The sequence below is a fragment of the Aquarana catesbeiana genome, linkage group LG05 (genome assembly GCF_042186555.1).
Source record: "Aquarana catesbeiana isolate 2022-GZ linkage group LG05, ASM4218655v1, whole genome shotgun sequence".
In the NCBI taxonomy this organism is placed as follows: Eukaryota; Metazoa; Chordata; class Amphibia; order Anura; family Ranidae; genus Aquarana; species Aquarana catesbeiana.
This window is the reverse complement of record NC_133328.1, coordinates 316,256,699-316,279,905: the sequence shown is the minus strand read 5'-3', so window position 1 is coordinate 316,279,905 and position 23,207 is coordinate 316,256,699. Positions and strand designations below refer to the sequence as shown.

Here is a 23,207-nt window from a genome sequence, read left to right as displayed (position 1 = left end):
TTCATCTCAAACAATAGTCCTTAGCATATTAAAAAGGGGCATTTTTTGTACTGTCTTGAAAACCTTCGGGCATTGGGGTTGATTTACTAAAGGCAAATCTACCTTGCACTGCAAGTGCACTTGGAAGTGCAGTCGTTTTAGATCTGAGGGGAAGATCTGAAATGAGGGGAAGCTCTGCTGATTTTATCATCCAATCATATACAAGCAAAAATGCTGTTCTTTATTTTCCTTGCATGTCCCCCTCAGATCTACAGTGACTGCACTTGCAGTGCAAAGTGGATTTCCCTTTAGTAAATAAAACTCCCCCTCCCCATCCGTCGTAACTATTCTATGCTGGATGTGGCATGCACAGGCAACACTGCACAATGTACAGCTCGACATTTCTGCTGGTCCTTTGCATTAATATGAGGTTTTAGCTGTACTAACATCGGATTGTTAGTACAGTGGCCCTGACCTGAGCTGTCAGTTTTTTTTGTTCACTCTGCTGGGTTGAAAAGATATAAAAAAAAAAAAAAACTAGCAGTGTGTACCAGGCTTACGTCCAGCTCACTGATACTCAGCTGGAGCCAAAGACCTTTATTAAAGAGCACAGTCAGTAAAGGAACCAATGCTTTCACTGTATTATTTGAAACACAAATACCTGCCTTATGGAACAATGAGTTTGCAGAGAATACACTGCAACATGTAGCTGTACATAGTTGCTGGTAAACAATTTTATCAAAATAAGAATAATGAATTACTGATGAACAAGCTGTGACTATGCAACCGATACCTGATGGTAGTACCAGCTCCATTGTCTCTTCATCATACTCAAAATTCTTCTCATCGGGCACATCACTGTCATCCATTTCCACATCATCTTTTTCTTTGTGATCGGGGTAGCTGGACCTGTTAGAAGAGAGTTTTTGCTTAAATCATGACATCTTTATAAACCTGTACAAATCTACCACATTGGAATATTTTTTTATTGTACTTCAGCCATGACAACATAGAAAGTTCACTGCATACCAAATTATAACTCTAATCTATAGTCAGGAAACTTCTCAAACTGCTCTTGAATATAGGCTGAATGCACCTGAAAGCATAATGTGTGGATTGATCTACACAAGCCCCTCAAAAAAGTAATTCTTAGATAAATACCTGATTACTGTTCTGTGAAAAATCACATGAAGTAGCTAAACAATCCATTATAATAAAATGCTCAGACATACAACCAATGAATTACTGTGTGATGGCTGCATTCATTTTCTTTTAGGCTTCTTGTCTATTTTCATCAGTTTTTTCATTTAGTAAGTCTGTTTTTGAAAAAAACAAGCTCTCCAGCAAATGTATCAGTTATAGAGATGAGACAAACCATTTTAACAAGTGTGCTTACAATGATTAGCTTTTATTTATGTAAAAAATATCCCAAAATGTAGAAAAAATAAAAATTAAGTTTCCAGTAATTGTTTATGAAGTTTTAGCTGAAGTTTGGCTTCAATTTGTTAGTGGTTCTAAATCTGCCGATACATTTAACATGAAACACCAGTGGATCAGAGCTGAGACAGCACTGGGAGAGCGGGGGAGCAGAAAATAAAGGTTACCGCATGTAAAAAGGGGAAGTAATTGTACTATGAAGCAGATACCTGTCTAATCTAGGTATTTGCTCCCACTTCTGGCAAAAGAGCACCACAGAATCCGCAGCGAACTATGCCATGTCCAGCCTCTCCTCCGTCCCCCCGCTGTCTTCTGGGAGACACACAGGTCCCAGAAGACAGTAGGGACCATTTAGAATGCGCAGCGTGACTCGCACATGCGCAGTGGGAAACAGGCTGTGAAAGCCGCAAGGCTTCACTTCCCAACTCCCTTACTGAAGATGCCGGCGCCTGCACCCGAAGACGAGGGACGGGTTGGCTTCAGGTAAGGACATCGCAGGTGCCCTGGACAGGCAAGTGTCCTTATTTTAAAAGTCAGCAGCTGCAGTATTTGTAGCCTGCTGACTTAATTTTTGCAGGTGGAACTCAGCTTTAAAGAGGAAGTCCACCTTAAAAAAAAATTATTAAAAGCCAGCAGCTACAAATACTGCAGCTGCTGACTTTAAATAAATGGATACTTACCTGTCCAGGGTGCCCACGATGTCGGCAGGAGATGACGAGCAATCGATCGGTTCTCGGCTGCCCCTGCCGCCATCCTCCGTCAGGGAATCAGAAAGCGAAGCGTTGCGGCTTCACTGCCCGGTTCCCTACTGTGCATGCACGAGTCGCGCTGCGCGTCTTCACTGGTCTCCGTTGTGTTGTGGGAACTGTGTGTTTCCCAGAACACAACGGCTAGCTATTCCCGGAAGTGGGTGCAAATACCTGTATTATACAGATATCTGCAACCCCTTGCCCCTGAAAGGTGCCAATTGTGGCACCGGAGGGGGTGCAGGAATTCGATGAGCGGAAGTTCCACTTTAAGGTGGAGCTCTGCTTTAAACATCTAATTTAAACATCCCCAAACTAGAAATGAAAGCCACTTAAAAAAACTGCAAGAAAGTACCGTATTATGCTTCCTAAAAGCCTCCTGTACATGTTATACCAGTTGAAGCCTAAGTGCACGCTGCCTAAACTAATCTGTTTGCCGTATGTAGATGTGAAGAATCCAGTCTGCAATCTGTAGCAACGTTCATAAGGGACCAACACAGTCCTTCCTGAATGTCAACATCATTTAGCAAACAAGTCTCCAGTGAAAAAAACAGACTCGCTAATTGCTTCCTGACAGCTCATCAGTAACCAGGCACACTGGTTATCAGGTTTCGCTATTGTACAGACAGGCGCTCTAATCACATCAGGCATGCGCAGTGAATCCTCGGAACCAAAGTATTTGTTGTCGTCTAACACCACAATGACACTTTGCAACCTTTCTTTCAATGAGGTGCATGGTCCTACAAGCAGCTGCTTACAATGCATAGCCAGGATCAGATCCAATCGAGTGTCTTTCAATAATATGTAAGTAGACAACTCTCAGAGTACTCTCACTAAGTACTGCTCTTGTATTCACCTACTCAAAGGTTAGCACACTTTCACCTAATAATTTTATGTACAATTTGTTACAGATTAATATTCTGTAAATACAGCAGTATAATGGGCACATTGATGATATCTACACAGCCATAGACCTAACACTAAATGGGGGAGATTTACTAAAATGGGTGCACACAGAATCTGGTGCAGCTGTGCATAGTATCCAATCAGCTTCTAACTTCAGCCTGTTCAGTTCAGCTGAAGCCCCTGTTCACATCTACACGATTTGACAGGTCAAATCACATGTCAAAACTGAGCCTATTGCGGGCAATAGGAGCGTCCCAATCGGTGCGGCGCCACACCGGTTTCCAAAAGTAGTTCCTGCACTACGTTTGGCGACTTCGGGGGCGATTTCAATAGACATCTGTGCATGTCTTTCAAGTCACCCCCCGAAGTCGGACTGAAACGCGGCTTTGAAATCGTGCGAGTTGAGATGAGCTCACACGATTTCAAAGCAGTGTTTAGTGTGAACGAGGGCTAAAACCTAGAAGCTGATTGGTTACTATGCACAGCTGTACCAGATTCTGTGTGCACCAGTTTTAGTAAATCTCCCTCAATGTGAGTTTAAGGGCAAGGCATTTATATACTGTGGTCCAAGATCTACCTTAGTGGGGTCGATTTTTGGATCTGCAGACTGTCCCAAGAGTGGAAAACCATTGCACACACCATTAATACCATTAATACCCTGGAAAATGATCAATTTCAAAAACAGAAACAAACGTCTGCCTGTACAGTGGCTTAGTAGTCAGCAGTTCTGTCATCAAAATGGGCCCTAGTATGTGTGAACAGGTCTAGAACTTCAAAATGCAGCCACCTATGGTAGATCCTAGCACTTCATAAAGTGGCTAATGCAAAAAAAAAAAATGGGAATGCAAAAAAAATAATAAGATAATGATCCCGATAGTGTTCTTTCTTCTGCCCCTGCGTCCTGCTCTATTAATGATATCCATGCGTTCAGATGTTAGCACTGACACACATGCACAGTTCTGCTTTCAAAGATAACAGCAGGACACTGTGCAGAAGCACAACAAGCCTGCAGTTTCCAAGTCATACCTGTTATGTAACCGGCTGGCACACCAAAGTTAAGTTAACCATACAGTTCATATTTTTCAGTTTATCCAGCTATAATGCACAGATGCTAAGCAGCCATCAACAGAAACTCTGTGAAGCAATGCCCAAGCAAGTTCCTTGGAAGTAAAACACCTACTCCTCTGCCCTCCTGGTAGGTAAATCTTTAAAAATCATATGGCTGGCTCTTAGCATTAATGCATTTGGCTGTGATGAGAAAAGAACACTCTTCACTACATAAGAAAAGCACTGATGGTCCTAAAAAAAATAAAAAATAAATAATAATAAAAAAAAAAAAAAAAAAAAACTCCTGTACTTCCAGTCTCATCTCTGGTTAAGAGGGTCCTTTATCCTAAACAAATATACTGATAAGAATAGTTATATGCACAGGAACTGCAGCTCAGAGTAAAAACACAAAAACTAAAGCAGAATTTAAATATTCACGTGTGCTCTAGTAACCTACCTGTGCTACTGACTTTCATCAGCTTGTAACAATGCCAATGTAAAGGAAAACAATGTTCTATACCAATAGACCAGCTCTCTTAAAGTTAGGTCGGCAGGAATCGGCTGAGATTTGAATCGTTAATGGGCAGGCTGAATGAACCAAGTTGATCAAATTCGATCAGCTTGGGCACAACCAGCCTGCTGGATTCTCCTGCGATTATTTCTAGCAGCTGCTATAGCCGCTAGTGATAAGCACTGTCCTCTCAAAGGGGTAATGGCTACCCCTTCCCCCCCTTTCCCACCGGGATCAGATAATACTTAGGAGGGATTCCAGTCAGCATTGTCTGTGTTGATGGGGCAATGGTGCGAAATTCACGCGGTGTATGGCCAGCCTTAGAGCCTGACAGACCCCTCAAGTACTTTCCACATTCCTCTCCACACTAATCCTATGCATTTAGGTACTGTGGACAGTGTCCTCATTAGATCTAAATCTGAACTTGGTTAGAACATTAAATAACATGACTATCTGACAATACCATGAACATGAATACACCTGTGTGTCTTACAGTAACGAGGCTCAATGAAAAAAGTCAAAAGGTAGAGCAAAACAGCTGCCTTGCTGAGAGCACTCTGAATCAAGGCGCAGACACTAAGGGCCCTTTCACACGGGGGCGGTTTGCAGGCGCTATTGCGCTAATAATAGCGTCTGCAAACCGACCCAAAATAGCCGCTGCTGTGTCTCCAGTGTGAAAGCCCCGAGGGCTTTCACACTGGAGCGGTGCGCTGGCAGGACGGGAAAAAAAGTCCTGCTAGCAGCATCTTCGGAGCGGTGAAGGAGCGGAGGGTATACCGCTCCTGCCCATTGAAATCAATGGGACAGAGCAGCTATACCACCAGCAAAGCGCCTCTGCAGAGGTGCTTTGCGGTGGTTTTTAACCCTTTCTTGGCCGCTAGCGGGCGTAAAACCGCCCCCACTAGCAGCCGAATACCGACGGTAAAGTGCCGCTTACAATAGCGGCGTTTTATCGCCGCCCCAGTGTGAAAGGGCCCTAAAAGTTCCAATACCAGAAGTCATAAGTATTTTTAATCTGTGAACAGCTGTCTGACCCTTCCTGAAGTCTATGTCATGGTGAGAAATAGGATAATGTAATTATTGCCCTCCTTCCTTTTCTCATATTTGTCCTCCAATGCTAGTTATCTCTTTGTTATACTGACTCTCTGACAATACCACCTAAATCCCTGTCCTGGAAAAAAAGTAAGTAGGTCAAAAAAGTCAAATGAAAATCAAAAGTACTTAAAGTGGAAACTTTAATCAGAAAATTAGGGCCTGCTAGATCTCTTCAAGCTGGCCCATTTTGCAGGCATAGCTTTGTAAAACATTAGAAATAAGTGTCTATATTGTTTCAAATCCAGTAATAAATGGTCTCACTCTACCCTGCACATGCTCAGCTGCTCTCCATTTTTAGTCACTGCCGAGTTTGTAGAGGTCGATCTGCTGACAGCCAAGTGGTATTAAACCCTCCTATCCTTTATAGCCAAGGAAGCTGCTTCTGTTTGATCGGCAACTGCCATGGTGCTGCACATTTGATCACTTATGACACCAGCTATTTGATGGTTTCACAGTTTGGTTGAAGACGCAAGCAAATGTGACAGTTAAGAACTAATGGGTTTAGTTCCGCTGTTGTTCAGGGGATCTGGGCTTCAGAAAAATAGAATTTTTATAACAGCTTACCTGTAAAAATCCTTTTCTTGGAGTACATCATGGGACACAGAGCCTTAAGAAATTACTTAAAGGGTTATGGGCCACCTTCAGGTGTTGACACTGGTATACCTAATACAGGAAGTTCACTCCCCTATATAACCCCTCCTCCTTCCAGGAGTACCTCCGTTTTTGTAGCCAAGCAATATACTTAAACCCCATAAAAAGAGGGGAGGGACCTCTGTGTCCCATGATGTACTCCAAGAAAAGGATTTTACAGGTAAGCTGTTATAAAAATCCTATTTTCTTTATCGTACATCACGGAACACAGAGCCTTAAGTAATTAGTTAATAGGACGTCCCATAGCAATTCTACTTGAGGGGAGGGAAGAGACAACCCGTAGGGCACCCCCAGACCTGAGGACCTATACTGCTGCCTGCAGCACACTGCGCCCGTAGGCGATATCCTCATATCTCATTACATCCACCTGATAAAATTTTGTGAATGTATGCACTGAAGACCAAGTTGCGGCCTTACAGATCTGAGCCATGGAGGCCTGGTGACGCACTGCCCAAGAAGCACTAACCGACATGGTAGAGTGTGCCTTAACTTAAAACGGGGGAATCTTCCCCCTTAAATCATAAGCTTGAGTTAAAACTTGTCGACTCCACTTAGCGACAATGGATTTCAACGCTGCCTGTCCCTTCTTGGGACCCTCTGGCAGAATAAATAACACATCAGTCTTACGAATCTGAGCAGTTGCCTTTAAATAGATTTTCACTGCTCTCACCACATCAAGACAATGTAGTGATTTTTCTTCCCTGGAACATGGTTTTGGAAAAAACGATGGCAGGACAATATCTTGGTTCAGGTGAAAACCTGAAACTACTTTTGGCATAAAGCCTGGACGAGGACGTAACACCACTCTGTCCTCATGAATAATCAAATATGGCTCTTTACAAGAAAGAGCAGCCAATTCTGAAACCCTCCTTGCTGAGGATATAGCAGCCAAAAATACCAGCTTCCTTGTCAGAAGGACTAGGGGAATATGTTGTATCGGTTCAAATGGCTGTTTTTGTAACACTGACAAAACTAAATTTAAGTCCCAAGGGCTCAAGGGTGATTTAACTGGCGGATTAATCTGCATCACCCCTTGCATAAAACCCCGGACTAAAGAATGCGTAGCAAGCGGTCTTTGAAATAAAATCGATAAGGCTGAGACTTGGCCCTTAATAGTACTCAGGGCCAACTTCATCTCTACGCCTAATTGTAGAAGGGCAAGAATTCTGCCTATGATATATCTGAGGATGCCAACCTTTGGATTCACACCAAACTCTATAATATACTGTTCTGGAAGCTGGTTTCCTTACATTAAATCAAAGTAGAGATAACTGCCCGGAAACCCAACGTTTCTTCAGAATGTGGGTTTCAATAGCCAGGCCATTAAATTTAGCGTTCATAAAGTAGGATGGAATATCGGCCCCTGTGAGCAGGTCTGGCCTTAGTGGGAGGGGCCATGGACCCTCCACTGCCATCTTTACGATTTCTGCATACCATGACCTTCTAGGCCATGCTGGTGCTACCAGAATTACAGGCTTTCTTTCCAGCTTGATCCTGCAAAGAAGTCGTGACAGCAACTGAATAGGGGAATACATAGATCAGTGAGAACAGATCCCACAGGGTTACCAGCGCATCTGTTCCGCATGCGAGTGGATGCCTTGTCCTGGACACAAAGTTGACTAACTTCATATTGAATCTGGACGCTAGAAGATCTATGTCCGGAGTCCCGCATCTTTGGCAAACAGCCCGAAAAACATCGGGGTGAAGAAACCATTCCTTCGGGAATAACTGCTGGCGACTTAAGTAGTCCGCCTGCCAATTCTCTACTCCCGGAATGAAGACTGCCGATAGGCAAGGAACATTTTCTGCCCAAGTTAGAATATGGTTCACCTCTCTCTACGCTGAGAGACTCTTGGTGCCCCCTTGGCGATTGATATAGGCCACAGCCGTGGCATTGTCGGATTGGATCCTGACAGGACAATTCTTTAACCTGGAGGTCCAGGTTTTCAGAGCCAGACACACTGCCCGAATCTCTAGGAGGTTGATGGGCAGGGCTTTTTCGGATCTTGACCACTGTCCCTGGACAGTTGTTTTCTCTAGTACTGCTTCCCAGCCTGAGAGGCTGGCATCAGTCATTACTACTTTCCAGATAATTGGTCTGAAGGATTTTCCTTTCAGCAGATTCTGGGTTAGTAACCACCAACTGAGGCTTTGGGACACTCTTGGGGACAGCCGCATTGGCAAGTCCAAAGCTTGGATCGTTTTGTTCCAAGCAGACAGGATAGTGTTTTGCAACAGTCTTGAATGGAACTGGGCATAGGGGACTGCTTCGAACAAAGCTACCATCTTTCCTAACAACCTCATGCAAAGGCGAATTGAGGGATTTCTTTTCTACCTGACCATCCGCACCAGCTCTGGTATGGAGCTGATCTTTGCCGGAGGCAGGAACACCTTCTTCTGGGCTGTATCTATAATGAAGCCCAAATACTGCAGCTTTCTTAGCGGTTTTAAGGAAGACTTCTCTAGGTTGAGAATCCAACCCAGACTTTCCAGGTAACTGGTTGTAATACGTACACTTTGCTCCAAGCGAGCCACTGACTGGTCTAGTAACAATAGATCGTCCAGGTACGCCAAGACTGTTATTCCCTGTGCCCTTAGCCTGGCTAGAGGTGGGGCCAGTACTTTTGTGAACACCGGGGGTGCTGTAGCTAGCCCAAAGGGCAAGGCTACAAACTAAAAGTGCTGCTGTTCTACTTCAAATTGCAGGAACCTTTGGTGAGCAGAAAATATAGCGACATGCAGATATGCATCCCTGATATTGAGGGACACCATAAGTTCTCTTTTTCGTGGAATGGAAACTACTGACCTGATCGACTCCATGCGAAAGGAGCGGATCTTCAGGAACTGATTTAGATTCCTTAGATCTAGAATGGGTCTGACATCCACATTTGGTTTTGGTACCGTAAACAGGTTTGAATAAAACCCCAAACCTTTCTCTTCTGTTGAGATCTGTATGATCACCCCCTGAGCCAATAAAATCGGTCTAATGCTTGAAACAGAGATTGCTTTTTCCCTGGATCTTTAGGAACGTTTGATCTCAGAAAACGAGACGGTGGAAACTCCCAAAATTCTGGTTTGTATCCTAGAGACACCAAGGAGATGACCCATCTGTCCTGAATTTCCCCTTGCCAGACTTCTGAGTAATGCAGAAGTCTTCCCCCCACTCTGGTGAGGGGGGACGCCTCTTCATGATGAGGCTTTAGTATTCTGTTTTGCAGACTTCCGGCCCCAGGTCTTCCTTTGAGCCTGGGCCTGACCCTGAGGTTTTCCTCTAGAGAGTCTGAAGGCGGAGGCCGTTGCCACGGCCTAGAGGCGGATGCCCCTGGCGCAGGAGAAAAAGTCTGTTTAAATGAAGGACCTTTATACTTTCTCTTGACTGGCAAAAGAGTACTCTTCCCACTAGAAATCATTTGGCTGTATTTATCCAAATTATCGCCAAATAGTCGCTCCCTATGAAAAGGGAAACTAGCCGGAAGCTTTTTGCAAGGAGCTTTGGCTGACCAATTTTTTAACCAAAGGGTCCTACGCATGTGTACTAGCACAAGCACAAGGCGAGACACCTGGTGAATAGAGTCCTATGGCATAGCGTCTATGGCAAAACATAATGCCTTTGGTAGTTCGGCTAACTCACGGGCCTGTTGTGCAGCAAGCTCTTTAAGAGCATCTGTGAACTGGTCCTTTAGGGATTGACAGATGCCTATTGCTGCGACTGCAGGCTGAGTAATGATCCCTGCTAAAGAAAAAGAGGATTTTAACAGAAATTGCAACCTTTTATCTGTTGGATCTTTAAGCATTTGTGCATTGTCTACTGGACAAGTTAAACTTTTATTTACACTGAAAATCGCAGAGTCGACTGCTGGAACCTTCCACTTTTTGGTGAATTTCTCCTCCATGGGATAGAGAACTGAGAATCTCTTTGGAGGGAGAAAATGCTTATCCGGATGATCCCATTCAGCATAAATAAGCTTTTCCAGTAATGCATGGACAGGAAACGCATGAAAAGGCTGTAAAGGTTTCAAAGACCCCAAGGAAGAAACCGGACTTTCAGCTAACTCTGTTAGGGGTAACATGAAAGCGGAGCGAACCATTTACGTAAGGATTTGTACCTCAGATTGCGAAGCTGAATCAACAACTGTTGTTTCCTCCGCAGAGGAATAATCAGCTTGTCTTTCCTCTGGATCGCCTGAGGGTAATACCTCATCCTGTCCCCATTGTTCCCTTGGTAAAGGGGAAGTGAGGGAAGGAGATCTAGCACGCTTCCTGCCCACTTGGATAGAGGATGTGATTAAAGCCGCTAATCTTCCTTCTAAGCCCTGCAGGGCAGAGGAGAATTCAGTCACGTATACAGGGGCTGAAGTGTGAGAAGCAGTTGCACCACCAATCGGTTCCAAAGACTCACCCTGGCTTGGAATATCTGGTATCTCCGGAGAAGATGACAGTGTGGAGGCATGACTGGAGTTCCCAGTGCCTGGGGGTGGAATTTTTAGTGCCTTTGTGGAAACCTTGGAAGCCATAGTGCTAAGTACAAAAGCAGAGGCACTCTAAAAAACATACTATTTGCTGAGCAATAGTAGAAAAAATAATGGCAGCATAAAGATTAATCTGATGCTAAACAACAATGTATTTTCCTGTACCGGAAATGCCTGTGTACACCCCTCATGCACTCCAGCGCTCCTGTGTCCTGTGGCAAACTTTTCATCCAGCTGCTCTGTAGAGACATTAAGTGAAAAGAGAGTTAGCCTTTTAAGAGCTCAGGTGTAAGCCTGATTGCCTGTGCGCCATGTGCTTCCATGAGGACGCTGAGTCTGCACACAGCGCCAACTGCCTTAGCCACGCCCCTTCCATCGATCCGCCCTCCTTCTCTTTTGAGAATCGTGAATCACAGCCCGCGCGGACGGCACGACCTTCGGGTCTGAGACACAGATCCAAATGGAGAGAAGGCTGCAGCCGCCATGCGGCGTTTCTGGGATCTTTTCTTATAGAGAGAAGAGCTGGCTTCCTTGCATTAGCCTAAAGAGGCAAGTAAACACAAAATTGTTTATCTAAAAAAGAGCCCCGCACCCCTCAAAGGGGGGGGGGCGGGCGCTATCACTGAGTCAATCAGATAGGATATAATGCACTGTACATGTACCCCCTAGCCCCTCAGTTTCCCTAATTGGGGGGAGAGGAATCGTAAGAACCCCCTCCTGCTACACACCAAGCTGTTTATAACTGGACACAGCTGCTGAAAAAGGTATGTGTATTCTTGTATCCTTACTCCCTCTAGAGGAGACTTAAAGGCATTACAATGTTACATATGGAAGAAAAGGCATAGGTGGACTTTGCAGTTCCTAAGCTTTTCTCTTACCTTTTCCTCGCTGCAGGACACTGCTGAAAACAGACAGATCCAAACTTCACCCATCACAGCGGCCAGCGTTAGTAAACCTTCAAAGACTGGGTCCCTTTTAATAGGGGTTCCACTCCTTTGGACTTGTATAGCACCCCTCAGGACAACTTTAGGTAATGTAGCAAGACGAAAGAGAGTCCTGGCTCCTAGGGTCCAGCCCACAAAGAGGCGTTACAGGCAAAATCTCGTTCTTCTATGCGGGGACCGGGTACCATCCTGTGGCCACAGTGGCGTGGATGGATCCGGTTGCAGAGGTTTTTTAAAACCAGCACGGATCCCTCCTGGAGCTCTGTTGGACAGCAACATTAGTCAATATAATAATCCTGGAGTTTTTACAAATCTGTTTCCTATTCCCAAGATCAGCCAGGCTGATACTTGTAGTTCAAAAGGTATTTAAATTGCCTGATTGATACAGACAGATGGCACCAAGCAGAATCTACATAACAAGGGGGACCTGGCTCCTGTCTGGATGAGAATCAGTGATTACCACTCTGCAAGCAAGTTTCAAAGAGAATAAGAGCTAGTTAAGACGGCCCAGGGCTCCTGGAGATGATATGGGCAATACTGCCACCTAGAGGCCAATACGGCAAGATGGTCAGTAATATAATCTGTTGAGGAAGACTGCCCTGTGAACACTCTGATTCATCCAAAACCGAGTGGGGCTGGCAATGGGGGGGGGGGGGTTGGATGAGATGTGACTGAGGTTTGTAAAAAGGGCTGTTGCAACCAAAGAGCTCTCTCTCTCTTCCGATGCTGGCCTTTGCCTGAGCCTCATGGCTCTCTCTCTCTCTCTATCATCTTGAGACCCTGCTCTGAATGCTGGCTTGAGCCCAAGCCATGCAACACAGAGATATCTTTTAACATCTGGAGACCATCCAACGAGTCTAGAGGATGTGATAAGTATCTTTGATATTCTTTTATTATGTTCGGATTGTAAGCTTTGTGATATTGTAATATTTTTTAATACTTTCATGTTAGCGTTTCCTGACGTCTTGGGAAATAAATTTTGTTTTATTAAGCCGCGTGCTTGATTTCATAGCTGACCTTGTATTATAGTGATATCATCAGTAACATGTGCTTAGAGTTTAATATAGACTAACTATAGGGATTAGTCAAGTTAATACAAAAGGTACAATAATATTTATTGTACCTTTTTACTTCAAGCTCCTCAGAACACATCTTCACTCGTGACCAACACCTTATACACTGGCGAAAAAACGGGGAGGTACTCCTGGAAGGAGGAGGGGTTATATAGGGGAGTGAACTTCCTGTATTGGGTATACCAGTGTCAACACCTGAAGGTGGCCCATAACCCATTAATTACTCTGTGTCCCATGATGTACGATAAAGGAAAATGGCAGCCTCCAGCAAGAAGAAACAGGAACAATTCAGGAGACAATTTACAGTACACACAAATTTTGGTTGGAGAATTATTAACGTGGGATGTATGTTCCTTGCTGAAGATCAGAATTATTTATCAAGTTGTTATAGGTAACGTTCTGCTTTAACTATATACTTATTAGCATGACTGCCAAGCCAACGGAAGATTAGGAGTTCCTTCACAGAAGAAGGAAAATGTGTTAAAGTAAACAAACTTTTTTTTTCATTGTGGATAGAGTAAGGAAGGATTATAACCCTGCAAGTTTTATTTTTGACTGATAACTTGCTAGGTGTTTATGTAATATAGTCCTTTTGTGTATGCTATATGGTAGAGGCCTTTTCTCATCTGTTCCTTTGGCTAAATACAGATGAATATCCTTGTCAACATTGATGCTGTTACTTTATGCCCATTTGAATACTAATAAAAACTTTTTTGGATAACAAAACAACAACTCCTGCCCGCAGCTCCTCAGGACCAGCGCGGTGTCCACAAAAAAACAAAAACAAAACTTGATTCAAATCGTGAATCGAGTTTTTCTTTTTTTTTTTTTTTTTTAAAGAAAATCTCCCAGCCCTAGGTATTATACACACTCAGCGTTTCCTTTCTGGAATGAGATACTAGCTAACAGAACACACAATTATGTAAATCCTGGTGCCTGTACAGTTCATGGCTGCAATCACACAAGTCCAACACAGATCAGCCCCCTACTGCAGCCTCCCTCCTTGCTTCAAATTTACAATATTGCAGTTCGAATACTGAAGCAAAAAATACAGAGGATATTCTTCTTCTTGCCTGTAACAGGCTGCTGACAAATTCTAAACCTAGTCAAAGTCACTTGTCAGCAGTTCAAGGACTGTTCTTTAACCACTTGCCTACAGGGCAATTTTACCCCGTCCCTGCCCAGGCCAAAGCTCAGCAATGTCACATTTCGAATGATAATTGCATGGTCATGCAACGCTGTATCCAAATGAAATTTTTAATAATTTTTTTCCCACAAATAGAGCTTTCTTTTTTGCAAAAAAAAAAAAAAAAAAAATTTGAAAAAGACTAAAAATTTAGAAAAAAAAAAAAAAAAAAAAGGAAGTTTTTTCTTAGTTTTTGTTAGAAAATGTTGTAAATAAGCAATTTTATTGTGGTTGGGCACAGCTGATCACAAGGGTAAAGATCCGTGTCATCAGCTCTTTAACGAGATCGGGGTTGCGGCATGTCCCAGGGACACGTGATCGCGGTCACAGTGATCACATGGTACCAGCAGCGGGCCGATCCACTGATCAGTCATTCGCTGGGCGGGAAGTGGTTAAGTATTCTGACAGCAGCTGTTTGAATGCAATAGCACAGCGGGGGATTTGTACATCCACATTTAGTATGGAAGAAGAAATCTGCTAGGTTTCTTTCAGTCGACCTGCAGAAAAATCGAATAGTTTATGGCCAGCTTATGTTTTTAAATAAAATCTATCATAGTGTTAAATCTATCATAGTGTTAACGCGCACTATTTCCTTGTACCTATTTATATTTCATTCATGTAACAAAACAAACAGGCAACAGAAAAATCATCAGTAAAATTAAAAGAAGTCTCAGTATGTGATTTATTCTTACCTAAAGTCATAGAAGTCTGCAAACTCCAGGGCAGCATCACCATCAGTGAGGAGCCTGCAGTGACTCTTATCAACCATGTGAGCTTGGACTGATTCTGTGGTGTAAAAGGACTTTCCTCTTTCGTTACACCAGAGACATATCTTCCCAACACCCACCTTCTCACCTATAAAAATCAGGAAAAACACAACACAGTGAACACAACTGAAAATAGTTATATGACACACCAAAGTCCCTGCAACTCACACAACTCTTGCAAGGAATCAACACAGCTTTTTAAGCTGAACTACAACTAAAGCTTGTCTTTTCAGTATTGAACCCTTGGAAGGAGGATTAGAACTTCTGTCAGGCTCAAACTACTGCTTCCTTGGAAGGAAAGATTCTCCTGGCCATTCTCATGGGTCACACAGGAAGTTATTAGAATGTCTGCAACAATGACGCAGATGGCAACCAGGAGGTTCCATCCCTTCTTACTATTAAATCAGGTTTCTTAATTGCTGTGTTACCCAACTTAAAGTGAGAGAAAATATCCCTGGTGGGGTGTTACAGACAGCAATAAAAACCTGACCAGTTCCAATCCTTCCCTATGTTTTTCAAAAGTAATAACATTTGGCTGGATTTGAGCTTTATGCATATTATTTGGTTATATTTTTGTTTCACAGGTTCTAGCAGTGACCCTAGCTGTATATAGGTAAAAGTACCATTCAACAGTTCGATTAATGAAGCGTGATAGATTGGTATACAATGGTCCAGTTTAAACTTTTATTTTGTTAAGTTTCAATAGTTTCCTGAACACTGACCTAAGTAGCTAAAAAGACCCTGAAGATCCTGCAGATACTCTATGTCAGGAATGAAGAAGCTATGAACTTTGGTCATGTGGGCAACATTCTTCAACAGTGAGCGGGAATGATGGGAGCAGAACAAGCACTCTGTGACAGGGATTGCACCAGGTGGAGGAGTGCTATCAGCTACAGCAGCAGCAGCAGCAGCAGAACTGCCTTCAACGGCTAAATCTTCTTCCATCCCCTCATCCTCATCACTGTCTGCATCATCTTCTGATTCCATGTCCTCCCATTCTGAAAAATAAAAAAAAAAAAAAGGTAAGCATAAAGTACAATTGCAAGGAACAAGAGAAAACATTCAGAGATTTGACTAAACTTGGAGGATGTAATAAATTCAGAAATCCTAATCAGCCTGTGCTTTCCCATGCAGGGCAATGCAACATGTCCACTTTAATGCCCTCCTCCCCAGTAACATATAGTTACCTTTACTTTTGCTCTTCTGCTGCTACGTTCAGCTGCCAGGAGCTAGATATATCCCTTTGTTCATGTCACTTAACCCTCAGCCTCTCACCCTCATGGTAATTGGCCCACCGGGATTACATGGGGGTGCAAAAGTCCTCAACTAATAATAAAATTAATAAATAATAATAATAAATAAGCTTCAACTACAGAAACTCAGAGCTTGCACAGGGCCCAGTGGCTGAACAGATGGCAGATGAACATAGGAAAAGTAACTGCGTGCTGCTGCAGAGATGTGCAATAAAGTGAACCTGTTGCTTTGCCCTGCAGGGGGCAAAACACAAGTTTGGTTTAAGTTTATATTCCCCCGTTATGCCATCCTAAGTAACCACACACACCTATTTACAGCTTTACTAGGAGGGCAGTAGAAGTAAACTTCCTAAATCCTGTGCTCTATGACATCCCCTTGCTACTTTCTGCATTTATAACCACATTGACATTTTTTCAGGCAGGTTGAAATCTGTTGCTGGCAGTAATAAACGTGTCAGCACACTGGTATTTTTAAAAAATCAGGCTTTTTATGTGAGCAGAGAGGAGGGTATTCCAGCATTATCAGCAGATGTGTTCCAGGATCACCAAATTACAAATAGTGGTGCATTAGATTAGTAAATCAACCATATTGTTGTAGGGCACCAAAGGCAAATATACCATACACTGCAAGTGCAGTTTTTCTAGATCTTAGAAAATGAGGGGAAGTGCTGCTGATTTCTATCATCCAATCATGTGCAAGCAAAAATGCTGATTTTTATTTTTCTTGCATGTGATTGGGTATTCTTTGCAAAGCGAAGCTTTACCTCATTCACTAAGCTCTGAAGGGTTAGTAAAATGTGTGCAGTACACACTATAATTGCATTTAGTAAATCAACCCCAATGTCTGGATGGAAGGTAGTCTATTCTCCCGGCATGTCTGCATTCAGTTTTTCCTTTTCTTAAACTGACTAACTTAGTGGTCTTAACACACAAGTCACATTAGCAAATCATTTAAATGATTCTGTCTCTATGATTAAGCACAGGTATGCATAAAAAGCGTTGAAATTGTTGTCTGCTTGCTACCCTGGTTTCTAAAGAATAATGATATTTGTATTGAAAATTGGGGATTCATCAACCTGGTATTTGTCAGATTGACTAGCGATTTTGTCGCAAGTGCCAGAGACATTTTTGCTAAAAATTCACCTACTTCCATGTGTCCCTCCTTCACTGCAAAATATAAGTTGCCAGTGAGGAAGTGATGTCTTACTCATTCAATTGTCAATGAAGCGGCACATGAAAGTAGGCAAATATTTTTTCAACCATGCTTACCCCTGTATAGCGGAACTGTCATTGGTGAGTTCTTGCCACCGACAGAACTGCTAGTCTGACATGGCCCTTATACTAACTGATTGTGATGAAAAGGTCACAATTTTATTGCTGGTGTAACAGTTTGTATAAATGTCCTATGTTTTCAGCATTACCTTCTTCATCTTCCACAGAATCAGAATCATTCTCATCCTCTTTAGATGCCAATTTCTTTGCTTGCTGTTCATACCACTGCAATCTGGGTGGCTTTTCAGGTCTAGTTCTCACTTTGGGCTCTTGTTTTTCTGCGATAGAAGCCATGTCACTATCCCGAGCAGTGCTGACTTTCTTTTTTGGAGACATAGAGGGCTGAGCTTTGATTGCTTGCTGAATAACTGCATTCATGGCATCCTTGTCTACATTTTCTGCCTCCAAACCTTTTTCCAGATTCTTTTCATTCATCATCTCAACCTTCCTTGTGACTGCCTGTGCTGCCTTCTTCTCCAAGTCCAGATGTTTTTTGGACTTCAGATGGTTTTCATAGGCATTGAATGTAGAGAATCTTTTACTGCATACAGTGCAGTAGGTGGCCGTTTCTTTACCCTGCTCTTCTACCACTGCCCTCTGGGCCAGGACACGCTCTTGGAAATTCTCTGCTGTCACTGGAGGCATGTCAGCCACTTTCCTCTTCAGATTGTACCTGTGCCAATCTGTCTTGTAATGTGCTCTCTGAATATCAGGATCTGCAAAGGCCACTCGGCAGGCGATGCAGGTGTAGGTAGCCATCTTTGTACAACTTGGTCACCAACAAGGCTCTGTACTGCTGGAAAACAAACCACAGGATATTTCTACATGTCTGCAAACTATGCTTTCATATTAGACAGCCTACCCCTTTTTAGGTTAGTTAGCAAATAAAGAGGTATGAAAACAATAAAAAGATGAGGCATTCAGGGCAAGGTAATAGTGTCTCCTGGGAACCCATACTCCCCAAACAGGGTACACTCACCATTCATGCTTCTGAGCTGACATATAACAGTGTTTTGGTCTGGTGACTGGCTGCTTAGGTTCAAGCACTGACACATTGGAGACATGCACAGAATACAAATGCATCCCCATGTGGGTATACACAGCCCTCCAAGGGTGTATGGCTATGTACAACTCTTGTGAATAATGCCTAATAATCACACAGAAAATGTTCAGTATACTCAGACCTTTCTGCAATAAACGCCAACTATTTTTTATACAATACTACACTTCTATCAGGCTACCAACCAAGTTGCCACAATCCAGGAAAAAAAATACTAGCCTTTCATCTGCCTACATATAAAGGTGTTACCTGGAAAGAAAAAAGTACTCACCTCTTCCCTTGCCTGCAACGCCTCTCCACAAGCAGAATGCATCCTCAACAACCAGTGACAGATGGGGACAGGCAATCTATCTCTGCATGACAACTTACAGTTGGTCTTCAACAAGAGGTATAGCTAAAGCTTTTTTGGCCATACTTCTCTTCTGGGTCACTTTTTCCTGTGACCCAGATTCAGTTGACAGCAAGCTAAAGCTAACATCACAGAGTTGAACCAGGCTCTGTAGGGATCCATCCTGATGCCTGACCAGCAGCTGGCTCAGCCTCTTAGCATACCACTGAGAGGCTGAGCCAGCTGCTTTCTACCCCTCCTTGACCTTGCACTCCAGTTATTGCTGGAGTGACAGAGCAGAGAGCCAGTTACTGACAGTCAGCCATTTTCTGCTCAGTGAAGACCGGGAACTGAGGCATCAGCAGTCATATGATTGCGCAGTTCTCAGTCTTAGAGCCGTCCAGGGACAGCTGCAGCCATATATGGGAGTATGCTCGTTTGCTTGCTATCCCACACTTCTCAGAATTAAAGGCACAAATGCGTACCTTAGTTCCATTGGTCCGACACCCACGAGGTCCCTTGCTGGCATATCCTCTCCAGGTCCTTGTGGGTGTCGATCTTTGGCAGTTTCGATTGGCCGGCGTGGAAGTGCAATCATCCCAGCACACTGGCAGTGTGTCAGAATGTAAACGGAGCTGCGCATGTCCAGCTTAGTGTACATTCTGCAGAGGATTACGAACAGGCAGATAATTCTACTTTATTGCAGAAGACACATTGGAGTGGGTTTACTAAAACTGGAGTGTGCAACATCTGGTGCAGCTCTGCATTGAAACCAGATTCCAGGTGTTATTGTCAAAGCTTACTCGAACAAGCTAAAGTTAGAAGCTGATTGGCTACCATACACAGCTGCACCAGATTCGGTGTCCTCCAGTTTTATTAATTCTCCCCCCATTGCATGTCTATTTTGTAATTAAAAGCTTACCTGATCATAATTTTTTATAATTTTACAATTACTTCCACCTTAAAATACTAATAGTTTGATTATCTATAAACTTATGATAATTATTTTTTAATCTGATGCAGTAGTAGCATTCATTTTTAATAGCAGAAGCTCTACGGACTACCAGAATCTGCTGCATGTGTCACCAAAACAGGTGGCAGAGATTTGCAGGAGCTTTCAATGTGGAACACCCAGAGAAGTATAGGAAGGGCTGTAATGAATTCCCCTATTCGTGTCTTTTCTAGAGCACGAAGAATTATTATTTCACATCAGAGGGATGTACACCTTACTGACTGCAATCACCAGACACACGTATACAGGGGGAGCTTACACTTTAATAATAACCTGACAGTTTCATTTTGTAGCTAATCACTGAATACTGGGGCCGAAGGATCCATGTACTGTACTAATAGATCACGCAGCTTTCCATGGCCCGCACTCAGCGCTCTGAACACCCATCTACATAATGTACAATGTACCCAGTTCTGCCCCATCCGTCACTTTCAATCATTAAAAAGCCCCCACAACACACACTAAATACTTACAGCCACTTGTCTGTCACGTTTTCCGTATGTCACTTCCTTCTTCCGGCCTCACAATAGACCATTTCCTATATCCGGCCACGCCCAATGCAAACATGAAGCTTAGGCGACCATCTTGGGTGTGGGGAATTCAGTCAGTATAAGGTGCGCCTGCCATCTGCTGGTGGCTTTGGTAAGTACCGTGTAACCGTCCAAAACCCATCTCCAGTCAATATAATAATTAAGATTCAAAGTGAAACGATAATCACAACAATAAAGCGGAACTTTAACCATAACAACTTGATAAAAAATAATGTTCTTTAGCAAGGAACTTACATTCCACATTGGTAAGAATGCTACAAAAAGTTGTGTGTGCTGTAAATTGTCTCCAGCATTGATCCTGTTTCATAGTTGCCAACATTGTAAAAAAAAAATGTGGGACACTTTTGTGGCTGTAGGCGGAGCTGTCCAATAATTAGGGGGCGGGGCATCAGTCCGTAGGCGTGGCGAAAATGGGCGTGGTTTACGTGAAATAGTGGGCGTGGCTTAAATGGGCGTGGCTCTAGAGGGTGTGGTTAGAGTCTGAGATGAATGAGGGATGGAGAGAGGGAGAGAGGGAGAGAGGGGGAGAGGGGGAGAGAGGGGGAGAGAGGGAGAGAGGGAGAGAGGGAAATGACGGGACAGCAGCCCCAGATCCTACACAATAAAAATATGTGTATTCTAGAAAGTTTAACAATCAGCAGATAAAGATACTCCAAACACCTGGTGTTAGCACTTCAATCATCCCGGCACCATGGTTGTTATGGTGTCAGGATGATTGAAGTGCATTATTTCTATTATTACATTGTAATATAAAATGAAATCATTCAACTTACCATAATGCAGAATCAGTGGGATCCCTGAGCGTGTCACTAGCCACGTCGCCTGCCACCAGCCATCCGTCCTTGCTTCAGATGTCCGAGCAGAGTCCGTCCTTGCATCAGATGTCCCCAGCGGAGCCCCCCCTTACATCAGATGTCCCCAGCGGAGCCCCCCTCACACCAGGAGTCCCCGGCGGAGCCCCCCCTCACACCAGGAGTCCCCGGCGGAGCCCCCCATTCACACCAGGAGTCCCCGGCGGAGCTCCCCCTCTCATCAGGTGTCCCGGCGGAGCTCCCCCTTACACCAGGAGTCCACGGCGGAGCCCCCCCTCACACCAGGAGTCCCCGGCAGAGCCCCCCTTACATCAGATGTCCCCAGCGGAGCCCCCCTCACACCAGTAGTCCCCGGCGGAGCCCCCCCTCACACCAGGAGTCCCCGGCGGAGCCCCTCCTCACACCAGGAGTCCACGGCGGAGCCCCCCCTCACACCAGGAGTCCCCGGCGGAGCTCCCCCTCACATCAGGTGTCCCGGCGGAGCTCCCCCTTACACCAGGAGTCCCCGGCGGAGCCCCCCCTCACATCAGGAGTCCCCGGCGGAGCCCCCCTCACATCAGGGGTCCCCGGCGGAGCCCCCCCTCACATCAGGAGTCCCCGGCGGAGCCCCCCCTCACATCAGGTGTCCCCGGCGGAGCCCCCCTCACATCAGGGGTCCCCGGGGGAGCCCCCCCACACATTAGGTGTCCCCAGCGGAGCCCCCCCTCACATCAGGAGTCCCCGGCGGAGCCCCCCCTCACATCAGGGGTCCCCAGCGGAGCCCCCCCTCACATCAGGAGTCCCCGGCGGAGCCCCCCCTCACATCAGGTGTCCCCGGCGGAGCCCCCCTCACATCAGGGGTCCCCGGGGGAGCCCCCCCACACATTAGGTGTCCCCAGCGGAGCCCCCCCTCACATCAGGAGTCCCCGGCGGAGCCCCCCCTCACATCAGGAGTCCCCGGTGGAGCTCACCCTCACATCAGGTGTCCCCAGTGCCCCCCCTCACATCAGGTGTCCCCAGTGCCCCCCCTCACATCAGGTGATCCCAGTGCCCCCCCCCACTCACATCAGGTGTCCCCAGTGCCCCCCCCACTCACATCAGGTGTCCCCAGTGCCCCCCCTCATCAGGTGTCCCCAGTGCCCCCCCCACTCACATCAGGTGTCCCCAGTGCCCCCCCCCACTCACATCAGGTGTCCCCAGTGCCCCCCCATCAGGTGTCCCCAGTGCCCCCCCCACTCACATCAGGTGTCCCCAGTGCCCCCCTCACATCAGGTGTCCCACAGCGGTGCGCGCGCCCCCCCCCCACCTCAGAGGTGTCCTAGAGGTGTGTCCGCAGCATGGCTAGAACCCCCGCCCATTTCGATATCAGACTGGCAGCGGGGCGGGGGGTAGGCGGGCCGAGGCGGAGCGGGGCGAGGCGGAGCGGTGCGGGCCGAGGCGGAGCGGGGCGGGGGGCGGGGGGTGGGCGGTGACGCAGAAGCTTCGTCTAGCCCCCCCCAGCCGTCTTCCTGAACTTCAATAAAATGGCGGCCGACCTCTAGCGGCGGCGGCGGTTTCGAAAACGGGAACCGGATTTTTCGGGACATTTCCCGGGACACCATAAATTCGGGAATGGAGTCCAAGTCCTGGGAATGTCCCAGGAAATCTGGGACAGTTGGCAACTATGCTGTTTCTTCTTTCTGGAGGCTGCCATTTTGCTGAAGCCCAGAGCCCCTGAGCAGCAGTAAATCATAAAGCGGAACTAAACCCATCCATTTAATGGTTTCAAAAAGATTACATTACATATGCTAACTGACACATTTACTTGTTTCTTCAACCAAACTGCCAAACAAATGGCTGGTGTCATAACTGATCCCATGTGCAGCACCATGGCAGTTGCAGATCAAATAGAAGCAGCTTCCTTCGCCTGAAGTGATCTTGCAGGACTTAATTTTCTGACTAAAATTCCACTTTAAGTCCTGCTAGATTACTTCAGGCTGGCCCCTTTTTCAGGTATAGCTATGTAAAACATTACAAATAAGTGCCTATACTGTTTAATATCCAGTAATACACTGTCTCACCCTGCTCTGCTTAGTTCCTCTCTATTTTTACGCACTGTTGATTTTGTAGAGGCTGACATTCTTAAAGCA

The 23,207-nt window shown here is 45.1% G+C and overlaps 1 protein-coding gene across 2 annotated transcripts in view; it reads right to left on the bottom strand.

Annotated features, from left to right (window-relative positions):
• Positions 1–20,288, bottom strand: part of ZNF622 (zinc finger protein 622) — a 35,065-nt gene extending 14,777 nt beyond the window's left edge. The window contains exons 1-5 of one of the 2 annotated variants that reach the window (XM_073630854.1): positions 20,210–20,288; positions 17,486–18,132; positions 15,534–15,809; positions 14,737–14,899; positions 773–888 (exon numbers count right to left, since the gene is read on the bottom strand). In XM_073630854.1, the coding sequence (XP_073486955.1) occupies positions 773–888; positions 14,737–14,899; positions 15,534–15,809; positions 17,486–18,095 (1,165 nt within the window). In that variant the 5' untranslated portion in view covers positions 18,096–18,132; positions 20,210–20,288. The remainder of the gene's footprint in view (positions 1–772; positions 889–14,736; positions 14,900–15,533; positions 15,810–17,485; positions 18,133–20,209) is intronic. The other variant, XM_073630855.1, reaches the window with a different exon arrangement.
• Positions 20,289–23,207: the final 2,919 nt, after the last annotated feature.